Genomic DNA, 17,331 nt, shown 5'->3' on the forward strand with positions numbered 1-17,331 from the left:
TAGGATGTTTCAGGGCTGCTCTAGGAATGCCAACTAATTTAAATAATTTAAGTAAAACATAATTAGGTACGGAAATTAAATTCAATCTTTTCTCAGCTCCTGAAGATTCTGCAGCTGAAATGTAACTCTAATTCATCCACTGTCTTTTCATTCTCCAATGCCATTTTGCTACAGTGAATTTTACTGCTTTCCATAGGTTATTGCAATAGTTCCCTATCTGGCATCCCTGCTTACCTCTTCCCTGTCCAACAACCATTCTGCTGACAGTGATCTTCAATAAACAAACAAATGCAGCTCTCATCACAAAACTTGCTTTGCTTGAAAACACTTAAGGCTCCCCATTTCTCATCAGATTGAATATACATGCCACAACCTAATATTTAAGGCTTCTTCACGCTACCTGCCCCAGGAAGCTTTCCTGATCATACCTCGGGGATGTCTTATCACTCTTCCCACCTCTGAATCCTCATAATGCACTTGGTATTTTCCTCTAAGGGAGACTAAGTTATTCCTGAAGTCGTGCTGTCTTTCTACTCTCCCGTGAGTTCTTTTTATCTTATTAAAAATTATTATTTTTTGAAGTTTAGTTGCTTTACAGTGTTACTTTCTGCTGTACAGCAAAGTGAATCAGCTATGTATAGACATGGATCACCTCTTTGCCACCGCAGAGCATCGAGTAGTGTTCCCTGTGCTATACAGCAGGTTCTCACTTGTTATCTACTTTTTTACATAGTAGTGTATACATGTCTACCTCAATCCTCTAATTCATCCCAACCCCCCGCCCGCCTTCCTCTCGGTGTCCATACATTTGTTCTCTACAGCTGTGTCTTCATTTCTGCTTTGCAGATAGGTTCATCTGTACCATTTTTCTAGATTCCACATATATGCATCAATATTAATCGAAGTCTTGATAGCTTATGGTGAACAATATCAGATTCATGATCTCCAAAGAAGATTTAGCTTCAGGACCAGGGACCAGGTAAAGAGCTTTTGTGTAGCAGAGTCTTATTAAAGTATGAAAGGGACAGAGAAAGCTCTTGAGTGGCTGAATGCAGTCCCAAAAAGGGGAGACTTGTCAGGGGTTTACACCGACCTGCCAATGCCAAGAGACACCCAACGTCCCTGCGAGGGGAGCAGCCAGAAATGGACGAAGAGTGTGGACCGAACTTTCCTTTCTTGGTCACCTTTTCCTGGTCTCTTTGACCATTTCGTAATTGCTTGGGGAATTAGAACTACTAACCTAATCTGTCAGATCATAGACTTTCAAGGGACTTGTGATCCATGTTGTTACTCTGTACTTTTACTTAGACTCCATGTATGGAAGTGCCTAGCCTTCCTAGAAGCCAAAAGTTACAAGAGCACTTCTGGGAGCGAGGTGGAGCTCTAGCTCCAGGAACTTCTCTCAGGGTAGAGGTCACTCTCTTGGCTGCCTGCCTCAAGGGCCAGTGACCTTAAAGTGAGACTTTTTCACAGCTGTGCCTCCGATCTATGTGGATAAAAGCCCTGCTGGCGACCATGAGGTTTTTGAGGACACAGATCGGGAATTGCAGAATCTGGTCAGATTGGAAGTGTAAGGGGTTTCTTCCTTTGGTAGCACTAGCTCTTAGTGGGCCAGAGGAGGCTCTCTGGTGGCTTTTGTCTCAACTCCTTAGATATTCTTTCTGTAGAATCTGTGGAAATGAATTGGAAGGATTGGCCCTAATAGCTTGAGGACAAAAATCACTTTTTCTTCGCTGGCCAACCCTTTTGCTCTCACATATAGTGATGTGGCAACACTCAGAGGAGATATCCTGGTTGTTGTTCACTTCTTTATGACTCACTGCTTCTACTATGGTCAGGACTGTACTCAGGAATGCACACAGGCACATGTAAGATGGAAGCTTCCCCCAGTAGTCCCTTGGAAAATATTCTGGGAAAGCTACTCTGCTCTACCCCAGGTGACATTAGAACAAAAGGGCATATCAAACAAAGGTCTTGGTGGTAAGGAACTAAATCAATTTGGCATGCCATCAGGTCTACCCTTGGTGCATCTCCACCCCACCTCAACCGGGAGGGATGAGTAAGGCACCTGCGTTGGTAAGCAACAGACTAAGTCCAACAAGGGAAGGAAATCTTCAGTGGAAAGTCTGTCCACACCCCCATCTAGACCAGGAAGGGATGCCTCCGGTGGAAAGAAGCCACGGCTGTGGATGCCGCTTTTTTCTCTCTTACAGATTGGAGCTAGCAGTTCCAGAACCACTTCTTTAAAATTTATTTTAAAAAACTGGGACAAATTTGATGCCCAGAGTTTAAAAACACACATCTGATCTTCTTCTGTGATACTGAATGGGCACAGTATTCTTTGGAAGATGGGGAACGTTGATCTGTTGAAGGGTTTCAACTATAATACTGTTTTACAATTAGATCGGTTCTGTAGAAAGCAAGAGAAATGGGTAGAAGTGACATATATGTTTCTCTTTATCTCTCTGTGAGACATGCCAGGCTTATGTCCTAAGAGTACAGATTTGGGTGTGAAACCTTCAGCTCCCTCCTCTTCTCTTACTTTGCCCCTGGATCTGGGGCTTGCAATTGAACAGGCTGAGAATCAGGACACCTTTCCAGTAAGGGTTGCCTCAGTCTTGGTAGAAATTCAAACAGTACCAATTCTGGTCAAACTATCTAAAAGATCCAACAAGTACATAGAAGCCTTTACAGGACTAACTTTATGAGCTTACTTGGAGATGAATGTCTTGGGACAGATGCTGACTCCTGACTCAAGAGCTTGAGTTTTGGCGGAAGCTACTGCTTTTGGAGATAAATGGCTTGAATGTGAGACAAGGGGAAACAGGGAACATGAAATAGCCCTCCTCCCTCAGTTCATTTCAGTCGCTCAGTCATGTCCAACTCTTTGTGACCCCATGTTCCACTGCTTGCCCAGCTGCAGCGCAGGCCAGACACTGCAGGCGGTGCTTAAACTTTTCCTCCCCCACCAAAAAAATTTATTTGTATATGTTCAGTTCAGTCGCTCAGTCGTGTCCGACTCTTTGCGACCCCATGAACTGCAGCAGGCCAGGCCTCCCTGTCCATCACCAACTCCCGCAGTACACACTCCTAAATATATGTTTACACACATTATCTACATCAATACCTAAAAATATTCACACTCCATATCCAGGTATGTGTATATATAAAATAGGTAAATATATATCTACAAGTAAATTAATATGTGTACAGCCTTAACTCGGAACTGCGAGAGTGGCGCGGAGTAAGACTGCTGAGAACACCCCTTCGCCCCTCCAGGACTGCAGGAGCGGAGCGGAGCGGCGCGGCCCGGGCGAGGCTTGGCCCTTCCGGCTTGCCGTCCGCCGCCGCCTCCGCCATTGGTTGGGCTCCAGGCATCTGACACGGGCGGCGGGGCCAGGGAGCGTCAAGGATGGCGGCGTCCGCGGCGCTGATCTTGCGGGAGAGCCCCAGGTAGCCCCGGCTGGGCGCGGGGGGACAGCTGTCACCGGGGTGGCGCGGGCAGGGCCGGCCCGAGGATGCTGCTGCTGTCTGTCGTCGGCGCGCCGAGCCGGCGGAGTAGCTGTGCGGGCCCCGCGGCAATGCGGGACCCTGGGCGTCTCCGCCTGCACCGTGGTTCACTTGCGTGGGCTTACAATCGGCCCGACAGCTGAAGTCAGTGCGTCAGTGTCTGGTCACTGTCACTGTTCCCCGAGGCTGGTATCACTGGTACCCAAGCCATCCTGGAGTAGTTCTGAAATCACGTGAAGAGGTGTTCCCTTTCCTTTTTCAATACTTTTCAGACTTTCTGAATACGAGAAAGACTCCCATTGGTCCTGAGTGGTCATTAATACTTAACACGTGTTAATACACCTTTTCAATCAAGATCGAATAGGCCCCAGGCCAGGAGTTTTTTGGCTGGTAACAGCATTTGACCAGAATTTGGTAACATTGCTTTTGTTTCCCCTTTATTTACCTTTTGTTCATTTATATATTTAGTTCATATCTATTCATGGTAGGTAATGTCGGTGGTCTATAGTGGTGATATAAAGTTCTGTTTTAAAATTAGGCAAAAATGATTCCGTGTAATGAAAGATAAATAATAATGCATGTGGTGTGTGGATGCAGAAAAGTGCAGAAGTATCACTGAATCTGGAGAATAACTTCTTTGTGCATAGTGTTAGTTGTTCAGTCGTGTCCGACTCTTTGCACCCCATGGATTGTAGCCCACCAGCCTCCTCTGTCCATGGAATTCTCCAGGCAGTAATACTGGAGTAGGTTGCCATTCCTTTCTCTTGGGATCTTCCCAACCCAGGGATTGAACCTGGGTCTCCTGCATTGCTGGCAGATTCTTTACGGTCTGAGCCAGCAGGGAAGCCCATCTTGTGACGGGACAAGACTCTTTTTGAAGAGAGTTGTCATTTTGAAGTTTTTCCTTCTTTGATTGCGTTCTGACAGCCAATTCCTTTTCTCACACCAGTGTCACACCACATCAGTAAACCATATCCAGTGTGGTGCAGTAGAATTGTTCTTATTACATAATTTAAAGTTGATTACAGTTTAAGCATTCCCTGGAGAAGGAAATGGCAACCCACTCCAGTATTCTTGCCTGGAGAATCCCATGGATGGAGGAGCCTGATGGGCTACAGTTCATGGGGTTGCCAAGAGTCGGACACGACTGAGCAACTTAACGAACAGTTTAAGCAGGGTTTTAAAACAACTGTGCACTTAGTGACCCCGAATTATATTGTATGTTAATGTTTGTTTTTTAATTCCCTTGTCTGCAAAACATCAGTCTTTTTATCTGTTTTTGGTGTAACTGCCACTTCCCTCCCCCTACTCTTCTCAGAGTTCTGTTTTGAGTTACATGGATACATAAACTCCCACTCCTAAACTGATATTGTTCCCCCCAGAGTGCAGGTTTTCCCAAGTAGTGTGCCTGGCCCAGAAGAAAGAGAATTTGCCAAATAGACCTTTTCAACAGAGATACTTATGGGGTATCTTTTGGAAATGTCCTGTCTTCTTCGCTGGCCATCATCTGTTTTTATTTCACTCAGACTTAGCTTAATAGCAATCAGTTGTTGAAATGAAAATTTACAGTCAGCTGTACTTAGAGCAATGACAGTACCACTTGAGGAAAACATATTTTAAAACTTTGTTTTATGAATTTCTTTAGCATGAAAAAAGCAGTGTCCCTGATAAATGAAATAGATATAGGAAGATTTCCACGACTGCTCACCCGAATTCTTCAAAAACTTCACCTGAAGGTTTGTATGTTTGCAATATTATCGCTTATAATTTGTTCTTATGATTCTACTGCAAATCCAGGTTTCCACTTGAATAACTTTTTGCACTGTGTTTTTCTCCAGAAATACTGGAGAACACTGAGTCTCCAGAAAATTTGATGAATATCCTATGGTCAAAAGTTTGGGAAGTTCTGTTTTCATTCAAAACAATTTTTTTTTTAATATTATGGAACTTATCAGAGTATATTTTATGGTAGCATTAATAGTAAATATTTAAGGGTGACTATTGTGTGCAGAATTTTCCATATGTATTTTTTTCCCATATGTATTTGACCATGGAATTGTTTTATCATGGTATTTATTTTGGGATTAAGACTCTGTGGAACATGCTTTGGGAAAATTCTGATATCACGATTTCATTCTTCCTCTTAAAAATAATTCTGTAGTCTTGCTGTCAACCAGTATATAATCTTTCTCTTCCACTTTTATTTCAAGGGTGTGGTTATCTTGAAAATATTGATGATTAGTAATTCACTACTTGGTCACCAATCTTAATTAACTTCTTTATCAGTTTCTAGAAGAATTATGAAAATCAGACATAAGAAATACTTGATTCATTACAAGAAACTAATCCAAATGAATCTTTGAAATATAACTATTCATTCAGAGAGATAAAACCTGTAGCCTCTGGAGTTTGGTGTATTTGGAACATCACAATGAAACTTATACCTACTTATACCCAAGTTTATTGGCAATGGAGAAGAAAAAAGTTAAAGACTATTAATATGTCCTTTTTTTTAAATTAAAATATAGTTAATCTCCAGTGTTATATTTCAAGTGTAAGGCAAAGATATTGATATATATATATGTATTGTTTTTCAGATTATTTTTTATTATAGGTTATCATAAGATGTTGAGTATAGTTCTTTGTGCTATGCAGTAGGTCCTTGTTTATCTATTTTATATATAGTAGTGTGTGTATGTTAATCCCCAAATCCTAATTTATCTCCTTCCACATCCCCATTTGGTAACTGTAAGTTTTTTTTTCTGTGTCTTGGTGTATTTTTCCTTAAAACTGTTTCAAAAACATAAGGCTTCCCTGTAGCTCAAATGGTAAAGAATCTGCCTGCAATGCAGGAGACCAGGGTTAGATCCCTGGGTCAGGAAGATCCTCTGGAGAGGGTTATGGCAATCTACTCCAGTGTTCTTGCCTGGAGAATCCTGTGGCCAGAGGAGACTGGTGGGCTAGTCTGTGTGGTCGCAAAGAGTTGGACACGACTGAGCAACTAACACACAGTGTAATCCAGTATACTTTGTTTACAGAAGTCTGGAATGGGTGCCATACATTTCAGAAATGTTTTAAGACTTTAAAAGTTATTTGATAGATTGACTCGTGGGTACCACTGTATTTCCGCATTATGATAGAGAGGTCTTGTTATATTAACATAAAGGACAATCACAGGTATAAACCCCAGCATATAGAAATGCGTGAGGATTTTTGTTGTTGTTACAATGTGTTTAGGGTGCTGCTGGCATTTAATGCCCTGGGACGTTAAATGTGTTAATAATGTGAAGCACAGTCCTGAACAAAGAATTCACCCCATCTCCGAACAAAAAAAGAAAAAGGGTAGCTTATCTCTGAAAATGCATTTATTTTGTACTTAATATAAGCTGGAGGACTTCTTACAACTTAAGTTTATCAGGTTAAAATTATATATGTACACTTTAAATTATGGCGTATGCAGACTACTAGTACCGTATGTTCTTCCTCGGTGGTGGTGTGTGTGTATCCTGTGTATGAAAGTCAGAGCTTGAATTTTGGACCAAAGGCTTCTCTTCTCTCTAAAGCCATGCTGAGTTGAAAATGAAAGTGCAAGTCGCTCAGTCGCGTCTCACTCTTTGCGACCCCATGGAATTCTCCAGGTCAGAATACTGGAGTGGGTAGCCCTCCCTTCTCCAGGAGATCTTCCCAACCCAGGGATCGAACCCAGGTCTCCCTCATTGCAGGCGAATTTTTTACCAGCTGAGCCACCAGGGAAGCAATTGCCTTTATAATTATTTCGATAATATTCTGCCTTCATAGAGTAGAAATTCTCTATAACCTTCTGAGGAATATGACCTGATTTTAACTATGTGTGGAACTGAGATTAGTTCACTCATCATGCATGTTAAGAAAATGAATTCTTCAAAAAAAAAAGAAAAAGAAATGTTGAAAGCATGGATTTTTTGATTTGCTCTTTTTGTGCCTTTGAAGTTCAAAATAGAGTGCTTAAATTGTTTTAATAACATTTATGTTTTAATAACATAAACTATTTCACAGTTTATGAATGTTTGTTTTAAGACATCTAAACAGTGTGGATGAACTGAAATGCCCCCTTGGTTAACTCTTGCTTCTTTCTCCACCTTAGTTCTTTCCTGTGTTAGTTATCTATTGCTGAATTGCAAATTTCCCCCAAATTTAGCAGCTTAAAACACAATAATCATTTATTGTCTCTCACACTTCCTCTAAATAAAGAATTTAGCAGTGGCTTGGCCGGGCGTCTCTGACTTGGGGTTCTCATGAAATTGCTCCCAGCTTCTGGTGGAGGCAGTTGTTACCTGAAGTGTCGACTGGGCTTGGAGGATTTCCTTCTAATATGGCTAGCTGGCGGCAGCTGTGGTTGCTTGTCACATGGGCCTTTGTTCCTGGCACGGGTGGAGGTTGGCTTCTTCTAGAATGAGTGGTCCAGGAGAGGATGGTGCTGTCCTTTTTATGACCTAACCTTGAATATCACATAACTTCATTTTTACTTTATTCTTCTTCTTAAAAGTCAGTCAGTCAGTCTGATTCATTCAAGGAAGAGAAACTTAAGAGGAACTCCCATCTTTTGAATGGAGGCGAGCTAAAGAATCTGCAGATGTGAGAAAACCATCACACCTCCCTCGAAGATGTCTTTGTTGTCAATTTGATTTTTATCTTTCCAGGTCTTTTTTCAGGTATTAATAAATACAGATGTGCCCATCTATGTGTATGCATATACACATAGAACTGCTTGGTTTGTAAATAAATGTTTTCATAAGTGTCATTGTACTGTGTGTATTGCCCTGCCGTTTACCTTTTCCACTTATCGCTTTTACCAGAAATCTTTCCTTGTCAGTCCATATAGTGCTTATTCTTTTTAAGTATTGGTTTTCCTTTTTACCTGTATATATATATGTTTATGTGTGTTGTGCTTGGTCGCTCAGTTGTGTTCGACTCTTTGCAACCCCACCAACTGTAGCCCAGCAGGCTCCTCTGTTCATGGGATTCTCCAGGCAAGAATACTGGAGTGGGTTGCCATTCCCTTCTCCAGAGGATCTTCCCAACCCAGGGATCAAACCCAGGTCTCTCGCATTGCAAGCAGATTCTTTACCGTATGAGCTACAGGGAAGTTCTATGTTCTGTGTTTATGGCGTATGCTTTTTACATATATAGAAAATTAACATCCATTTTCCATTAATAATTTAAGTTTTTTGAATCAGTTCTAATGAGGTGGATGAAACTGGAGCCTATTATACAGAGTGAAGTAAGCCAGAAAGAAAAACACCAATACAGTATACTAACGCATATATGTGGAATTTAGAAAGATGGTAACAATAACCCTGTATATGAGACAGCAAAAGAGACACTGATGTATAGAACAGTCTTTTGGACTCTGTGGGAGAGGGAGAGGGTGGGATGATTTGGGTGAATGGCATTGAAATATGTATAATATCATATATGAAACGGGTCGCCAGTCCAGGTTCGATGCATGATACTGGATGCTTGGGGCTGGTGCACTGGGACGACCCAGAGGGATGGTATGGGGAGGGAGGAGGGAGGAGGGTTCGGGATGGGGAACACATGTATACCTGTGGCGGATTCACTTCGATATATGGCAAAACCAATACAATATTGTAAAGTTAAAGAATAAAATTAAAAAAAAAAGGAAAAGAAATAAAAGTATATATGGCATGAAAAAAAAATTTAATTTTTTTGGACCCTTGATCTCTGATTTTATAAACCTGGGCCTTAAATTTTTCTCCCATTGAGAGCATAAAAATGAATATATCTCTCTAACTTTTTCAGTGCCCAGATATGTGTGGGTTACTTTTGGTATAGAGGAAGAAGTTAACCTGCTGCTGTTTGGAAGCAAATACCATGACTTACATTTAATTTTTATCTGCCCAGGGTTGTTGTTAGATCAAGATGTTGAATATGTGTTTGGAACTTTGTTTTGTAGCTGTATTCTGCATTTGTTGTTCTGTTCACATATTTTAAGCTCCATCTTATTTTAAGGGTGCATATCTCATGTACTAGTGGTTGAGGGGAGATAAATGTTCCCTTGTTCTCCTTAATTCCAAACCACTTTATTAATATAATGCTCCTGGAGATCTTGAGACTGTCCCTTTTTTTGCTCTCTTTTTAAAAAATCTGCCTTTCTTGTACATATTGAGGGCACTGAAGTTTATTTTTCTGTGTGCCCAGTCACTGTCTTTATTTTGTCAAAAACACCTCATTTGGTGTATGTTAAAAGGAATCAGTTTGACACACTTGGAAGTTAGATTGTACATATCCACTGAATGTAATGCAACATGTGGTTCAGTGATTATATGCGAGTAATACTGTTATTCTGTTCCTTATATTGATAAAACTCTGGTACTGTAGGTCATTATTTCAAGAAGGTATGTGGTAGTCACAGAAACTCTGGAACTTTAAAATCAAAACATTGGTCTTGAGGTAAGTGACTGACATTTTAGCCAAATTGGGTTCATGCTTTTCTTAGTCAGAAAATAGGTAGAAGAGACTGGAGTTCCTGTGACTGACCTCCCCAAACCAAAAATGTGACAGTTCAGAGCTGCACTTCTAAGAGTTCTAAGCTTCACCTCATTGTTGCTTCACTACAAGAATGCAGTTGTAAAATTGTATCTCATCCTAAGCCATCAAGGCAGGGACTCATGATACTTTTGAAACTTCTCCATGTAGCTGTTGGGGAGAGGCAGCAACTAGGAAAGTTGTTTTTGGTATGTGGGGATAAAGTATTTTTATTTGAAAGCAGTTCTAATAGTGTACATTTTTCATGTGTGAAAAACCAGTCTTTGGATCAAGGAGATGATTTTGGAAATGGAAGAAAGACTAGCCATGAGGTTGTACTCAGATGCCTCACTTCTGTTTTTCACATATTGCTTATGAAAGTAATGTGTGTAATGTGTAAGTTTTGGAAAATATTAAAATTATCAAAAAGATTTCTTGATTTATGTGTACTCTTGTAGTAACCCATACTTTTGCAGAACTCATTAAAATGGAGATTAGTGGAATAGTTGTTTGTAAGGTCTTTCTAACTAGAGCATAGTACACCTGAGGACACGAACCATCTGTGTAGTGCATAGAAAATACTCAGTAAATGTGTTTTGTTGTTCAGTTGCTAAGTCATGTCCAGCTATGCGACCCCATGGACTTCGGCACGCCAGGCTTCCCTGTCCTGATTGTTTGTTTTACTTGTTTGTATTTCTGCAGTAATAGTTGTGATTTCTCTCTTTGATTTCTTATGTTGTTTATTTGGGTCTTCTCTCTGTTCATGATGAGCCTGGCCAGAGGTTTGTAAATCTTGTTTACCCTTTCAAAGAACCAACTCTTGGTTTTATTGATTTTTTTTTTCTATTAAAAAAAATTCTTATTTATTTTCTGTCTGATCTTTATTAGCTCCTTCCTTCTGCTGACTTTGCATTTTGTTCTTCTTTTTCTAATTCTTTTAGGTGGTGGGTTACATTGTTTATTTGAAAGTTTTATTGTTTCTTAAAGAAGGCCTGTATCACTGTGAACTTCTATCTAAGAACTGCTTTTGCTGCATCCCTTAATCCACTGACTTAACAAAATAATACTAAGGCTCAAACTAGTTGCCACCTCTCTATCTGATGGGAATCTTGGTGCTAGGTAATGGAGGATGTAGATAAAGGTTCTTAAGGTTAACAGATTTTATCTCTTTAATCCTGCCTCTTATAAATGCTGACAGGGGCTTAATGCTGGGTAAGGTCATATATTGGGAGAGGTTTTGGGGTGTGTTCAGGGGAGGAAAGAAAGAGCTAACAAGGGAAAGGAACTCCCAGGTATTTTCTATCTTAAAATGCTATTCGCTTAAATGAAGATTTTGCTTGGGCTCTTAGAAAAGTTGCTGGGACCCATTATAATTGGTTAGTATTAGTACAGAGAAGGTGCTCTCCCCCACAATGTTTTATTTATTTTTTTAAAGATTTTATTTTATATTGGAGTATAGTTGATTTATAGTGTTACAAGTGAATGATGAAGGTGAAAGAGAAGAGTGAAAAAGCTGGCTTAAAACTCAGCATTCAAAAAACTGAGATCATGGCATCCAGTCCCATCACTTCACGGCAAATAGATGGGGAAAAAATGAGAATAGTGACAGACTTTATTTTCTTGGGCTCCAAAATCACTGCAGATGGTGACTGCAGCCATGAAATTGAAAGACTCTTGCTCCTTGGAAGAAAAGCTATGACCAACTTAGATAGGATATTAAAAAGCAGAGTCATCACTTTGCTGACAAAAGTCCATCTCAGTTCAGTTCAGTTCAGTTCAGTTGCTCAGTCGTGTCCGACTCTTTGCGACCCCATGAATCACAGTACGCCAGGCCTCCCTGTCCATCACCAACTCCCGGAGTTCACTCAAACTCAATGTCCATCGAGTCGGTGATGTCATCCAGCCATCTCATCCTCTGTCGTCCCCTTCTCCTCCTGCCCCTAATCCCTCCAAGCATCAGGGTCTTTTCCAACGAGTCAGCTCTTCGCATGAGGTGGCCAAAGCACTGGAGTTTCAGCTTCAACATCAGTCCTTCCAATGAACACCCAGGACTGATCTCCTTTAGAATGGGCTGGTTGGATCTCCTTGCAGTCCAAGGGTCTCTCAGGAGTCTTCTCCAACACCACAGTTCAAAAGCATCAATTCTTCTGTGCTCAGCTTTCTTCACAGTCCAACTCTCACATCCATACATGACCACTGGAAAAACCATAGCCTTGACTAGACGGACCTTTGTTGGCAAAGTAATGTCTCTGCTTTTGAATATGCTATCTAGGTTGGTCATAACTTTCCTTCCAAGGAGTAAGCGTCTTTTAATTTCATGGCTGCAGTCACCATCTGCAGTGATTTGGAGCCCCCCAAAATAAAGTCTGACACTATTTCCACTGTTCCCTCATCTATTTCCCATGAAGTGATGGGAGTTCATCTAGTCAAAGCTATAGTTTTTCCAGTAGTCCAGTAGTCATGTACGGATGTGAGAGTTGGACCATAAAGAAGGCTGAGCGCTGAAGAGTTGATGCTTTTGAAGTGTGGTGCTGGAGAAGACTCTTGAGAGTCCTTTGGATAGCAAGGCGATCAAAGCAGTCAATCCTAAAGGAAATCAGTCCTGAATATTGATTGGAAGGACTGATGCTGAAGCTGAAACTCCAATACTTTGGCCACCTGATATGAAGAGCTGACTGATTGGGGAAGACCCTGATGCTGGGAAAGACTGAAGGCAGGAGGAGAAGGGGGTGATGGAGGATGAGATGGTTGGATGGCATCATTGACTCATTGGACGTGAGTTTGGGCAAACTCCGGGAAATGGTGAAGGTCAGAGAAGCCTGGCATGCTGCAGTCCATGTGGTGGCAGAGTTGGACATGACTTAGCCACTGAAGAACATTTTAGGGCTTTACTTTGTAGTATTGTGTTTTCTAAATGTCTATTTTTCATGTTATTATTTTCCACCTCCTATACATCATAGAACTTAAGATTTTTTTAAACAAATGAAATTTGTTTGGCAAGATCCAAATAATGAACTGTTCTGTGATTTTAAGATATTGAAATTTACAGACACATCAGTTTATTTCAATGGTGGATTTACTTTTTTCTTTCAAGTTCTCATTTTCATATGAATAAATGAATTGGCTGTTGAGTATCTGCATTTTGAATACCTGAATGTATGCTAATAGGTTGCTTTTTGTGTTGTAGGCTGAAAGTAGTTTCAGTGAAGAAGAGGAAGAAAAACTTCAAGTTGCATTTTCTCTAGAGAAGCAAGATCTTCACCTAGTTCTTGAAACAATATCATTCATTTTAGAACAGGTATTTTTATTGCCCCCAAAGGCCTAACCATGATTTTTATTTACTACATGTTTGCATTGCTGTGACATCTATAGCATTTTAGCTTATTTTTCTAAAGTGTACAGGTAAAAGCTGTGAATCTGTTTTATCAAAAATTTTGATGTGGTAAAAAAGTATTTGAACGTGTGTTTTTTTCTCATGGGATTGCATTCTACAACACAGTCTTAGTGTTGAATAGCATGAGTAAAGTATTAATATTTGACATTGTAAATCAAGACTTCACTGACTTGAGACAGTTGAAAAAGATTTAAATTTATTGTTACTTGGTATAGTAATTTGCAAAAATGCACACATTTTATTTAAGAAATTTAATAATTGATTCTGAGAATTTATTTGACTAGGATGATAAATAAAACATTTAGAAAAGAAATAGTTGTCAAAGGACGTTTTGTTATATAGTATTTCTTCCTACTGAGCTGCCCTTCTGCATCCCTTCTTTACATCTAAATTCAGTTCATTGTTTAAGTTCCCTTCAGATCACATCTCCTCCCACTGCAGCCTGGACCCCTTATCCTCGCAGTCCTCCTGTTATTTTGATTCCTTTTATGCTTGGCTCATCATGGTTGAGCCCATTGTTAGTCTTTTCATGAGTTCATGTATGTCAGTTACATCTCCTTCACTAGGTTTTGAATTTGTAGGGGGCTAGGATCACGTTTTTGGTGCATTGTAGCACATTGCTAGGCTAAATCTATTAAGAATCTAAAAGTAGATTCTTAATAAATTCCTGTTGCTTAAGTAGAAGAATACTTGTGAAATAAAAATTTAAACAGTACTGCAGCTTTGGGGCATTCTAGTGAACAGATACAGTTGAGGACAAAATGCTAGGCTCTACTACATGCAGACTTACACAGATTACAGATCATAAAGATGACTATGTTCTTGTCCTCAGTGGACCTTCCGTAGAAGAAAAGGATAACCAGACAGGACAGAGCAGCATGGGGTTTATGAGAAAATTGTTTCATCATAATGTAAAAAATAGAACAGGTATTACTGTGAAAAAAGTTTTCAATTTTTTATTATGTATTTACCTAGGAAATTGGTAGATGAAGATGGTTTTGAGAAAGTGTTTCTTGGAAAAATTGTGTTAGTTGGGAAACAAAACCACTGTGTACTTATTTGAAATAATTAAGTGAAATAAGGAAATTAAATTTTAACTAGGATACCATTTACATAACTGGAGCAAAGAAGGTTTTCTGATAAGTAGATTTAGTATTACTTAAACCACAGGCAAAAATGAAGTTTAGCATGACTAATTTGGGCCCTTTAATTCTGAATTTTCCACCCTTGGTTGTGTATATTGTTATTTGTAAAATATTAAAAAATTTATGCAATAGAAATATAAAATTTTTAAAAATTTAAATCATTTGAAGTAATGTTGTATTTAATTATAGCTCAAGGTCTCTGTGTGAACATTAGGGATATATGTAGCTTTTTTCCTCCTTACCAGGCAGTGTATCACAATGTGAAGCCGGCCGCTTTGCAGCAGCAGTTAGAGAGCATTCATCTTAGACAAGACAAAGCAGAAGCTTTTGCCAGTGCATGGTCTTCTATGGGTCAAGAAACAATTGAAAAATTCAGGCAGAGGATTCTTGCTCCCCACAAGGTACAGAGTATATTATTCAAAGGATATTTTAAAGTAATGTATGGCATAAATTATTATACCTAAAGTTTTTAAAGTGATAATTTTTGTAAAGAGGTAAATCAGGCAATAGAAAGTATGTATATGATATTCCTGTAAAAGTGTTTCCATGCATATTTGCTACCACAATGTGATTTAATTTTAATTGCCAATTTCAAATATGCTTCTGTAACTTTAGGATAGGAATGAGACCTTTTTTTCCTTCTGAGCCCTTGGTCAGAGTTGGTTATTCTGTTAACTGTGTATCTTATGTATAAGACTTATTATAATTTTTAAAAGTATTTATTTATTTATTCGACTGTACCAGGTCTTAGTTGCAGCATGCAGACTCTTAGTTGTGGGATCTAGTTCCCAGACCAGGCATCATACCAGGGCCCCCTTAGTTGAGGGCTTAGAGTCTTAGCCTCTGGACCACCAGGGAAGTCCCAGACTTATTACTGAATCACATGCTTATTTGTTTTTGTGTGTTGGTATTAGGGCTTAGCAGAATGCCTTGTATGCAGAAAGTGCTCAGCATTTGTTGAATAGCAAATAGTAAGCAAAATGAACTCTTTGAGGAAAATATAAAATAATAGCAGTATCACAAAGCTCCTTAATAACCTCTGCATGTGTGTGCATGCTAAGTCGCTTCAGTTGTGTCTGACTTTTTGTGACCCTATGGACCATAGCCTACCAGCCTCCTCTGTCCATGGGATTCTTCAGGCAAGAATACTAGATTGCATTGCCATTACTCCTCTAGGGGATCTTCCCGACCCTGGAATCAAACCAGCATCTCTTAAGTCTCTTGCATTGGCAGGCGGGCTCTTTCCCACTAGCACCACCTGGGAAACTCCAGGTTACTCTTGATGGAGATTAAGATGATCATATAAATTTTGCCCCTTTTTCTATTAATATGTTGTTTTACATAATTGATTTTCAGATTTTCAACCATCTTTGTATTTTTGGGATAAATTTAACTTGGTTCTGGTATATAATCTTGGTTGTATATTGCTGTATTTGCTTTACTAATATTTTGGTAAAGATCTATGTTCATGCAGGATATTGGTCTGTAGTTTTCCTGTGATGTCTTTTTTGGCATCTGGTTACAAAGTGAGTTCCCCTCTCCTCTTTTATTTTCTGGAATTATTTGTGAAGGTTTGGTATTAGTTTGCATTTTCACCAACATTATATGAGAGTTCCAGTAGTTCCAAATCCTTGTCAGCATTTGATATCATCAGTTTGTATTAAAGCTATTCAATTAGGTTTGTAATAGTATCTTGTGTTTTTAATTTACATATCCCTAGTAACAAATTATGACCATCTTTTTATGTACTTACTTGTCATCCATAGAGCTTCTTTGGTAAAGTGTCTGTTCAGACCTTTTATGTAACTGTATTTCTACATTATGACAGATTAAGAATCATAGTAATATAAATATAAAGGACAATTGTAAGTGTAAATCCCAGCATATCAAAATGCATGGGTTTTGGTTTTGTTCTTGGTTTTTTGGGTGTTACAATTTGTAGAGGGTGTTTGGTTTCTTTCTGTTGAGTTTTGTGAATTTTTAAGTCCTCTGTCAGATACATAATTTGCAGTTTTTTCTCCTAGTCTGTAGCTTTCCTTTTAAGTTTCTAATAGTATCTTTTGCAAAGTAGAAGCTTTAAAATCTGATGAAGTTTGATTTATCATTTTTTTCTTTTATTAATACTGCTTCTGGTTTTTGATCTAAGAATTTGTAGCGTAATGCAGTGCCACAAAAATTTTCTCTTGTTTTTTTTCTTCTAAGTGTTTTATAGTGTTTCTAAGTGTTTCTTCTAAGTGTTTTGTGTTTTACATTCAAGTCTAATATCCATTTTGAGTTAGTTTTATGTAGGATATGAGGTATAGGTCCAAGTTCTTATATTTTTTCTGATGTTAATGTTTCATTTGTTTCAGTGCAATTATTGATAACATCCTTTTGTTACTGAATTGCCTTAACTCCTTTGTCAAAAATCATTTGACATATTTATGTGTCTCTTTCTGGACTCTCTTTTTGGTTTCATTGATCTATTTGTCTGTCTTTATTGCTGGTATCATGCTGCCGTAATTACTATAGCTTTGTTGTAAGTCTTAAAATCAAGTATTGTTAATCTGCTAACTTTGTTCCTTTTAATAATTGTTTTGGGTATTCTAGTTTCTTTACCTTTTAATGAAAACCTTTAAAAAAAAATCTGCAAAAAACCTTCTGGAATTTTGATTGAGAACTACAGATGGTGATTGCAGCCATGAAATTAAAAGACACTCCTTGGAAGGAAAGTTATGACAAATCTAGATAGCATATTCAAAAGCAGAGACATTA

General features: G+C 39.0%; 1 protein-coding gene across 4 annotated transcripts in view; it reads left to right on the forward strand.

Annotated features, from left to right (window-relative positions):
- The first annotated feature begins 3,299 nt into the window (after nt 1-3,299).
- COMMD10 (COMM domain containing 10) overlaps nt 3,300-17,331 on the forward strand; it is a 191,539-nt gene continuing 177,507 nt past the window's right edge. For all 4 annotated transcript variants that reach the window (XM_025292979.3, XM_044947791.1, XM_044947790.1 and 1 more), the window contains exons 1-4: nt 3,300-3,453; nt 5,156-5,246; nt 13,226-13,336; nt 14,823-14,978. In XM_025292979.3, the coding sequence (XP_025148764.2) occupies nt 3,413-3,453; nt 5,156-5,246; nt 13,226-13,336; nt 14,823-14,978 (399 nt within the window). In that variant the 5' untranslated portion in view covers nt 3,300-3,412. The remainder of the gene's footprint in view (nt 3,454-5,155; nt 5,247-13,225; nt 13,337-14,822; nt 14,979-17,331) is intronic.

This window comes from Bubalus bubalis, chromosome 9, assembly GCF_019923935.1.
Source record: "Bubalus bubalis isolate 160015118507 breed Murrah chromosome 9, NDDB_SH_1, whole genome shotgun sequence".
NCBI lineage: Eukaryota > Metazoa > Chordata > Mammalia > Artiodactyla > Bovidae > Bubalus > Bubalus bubalis.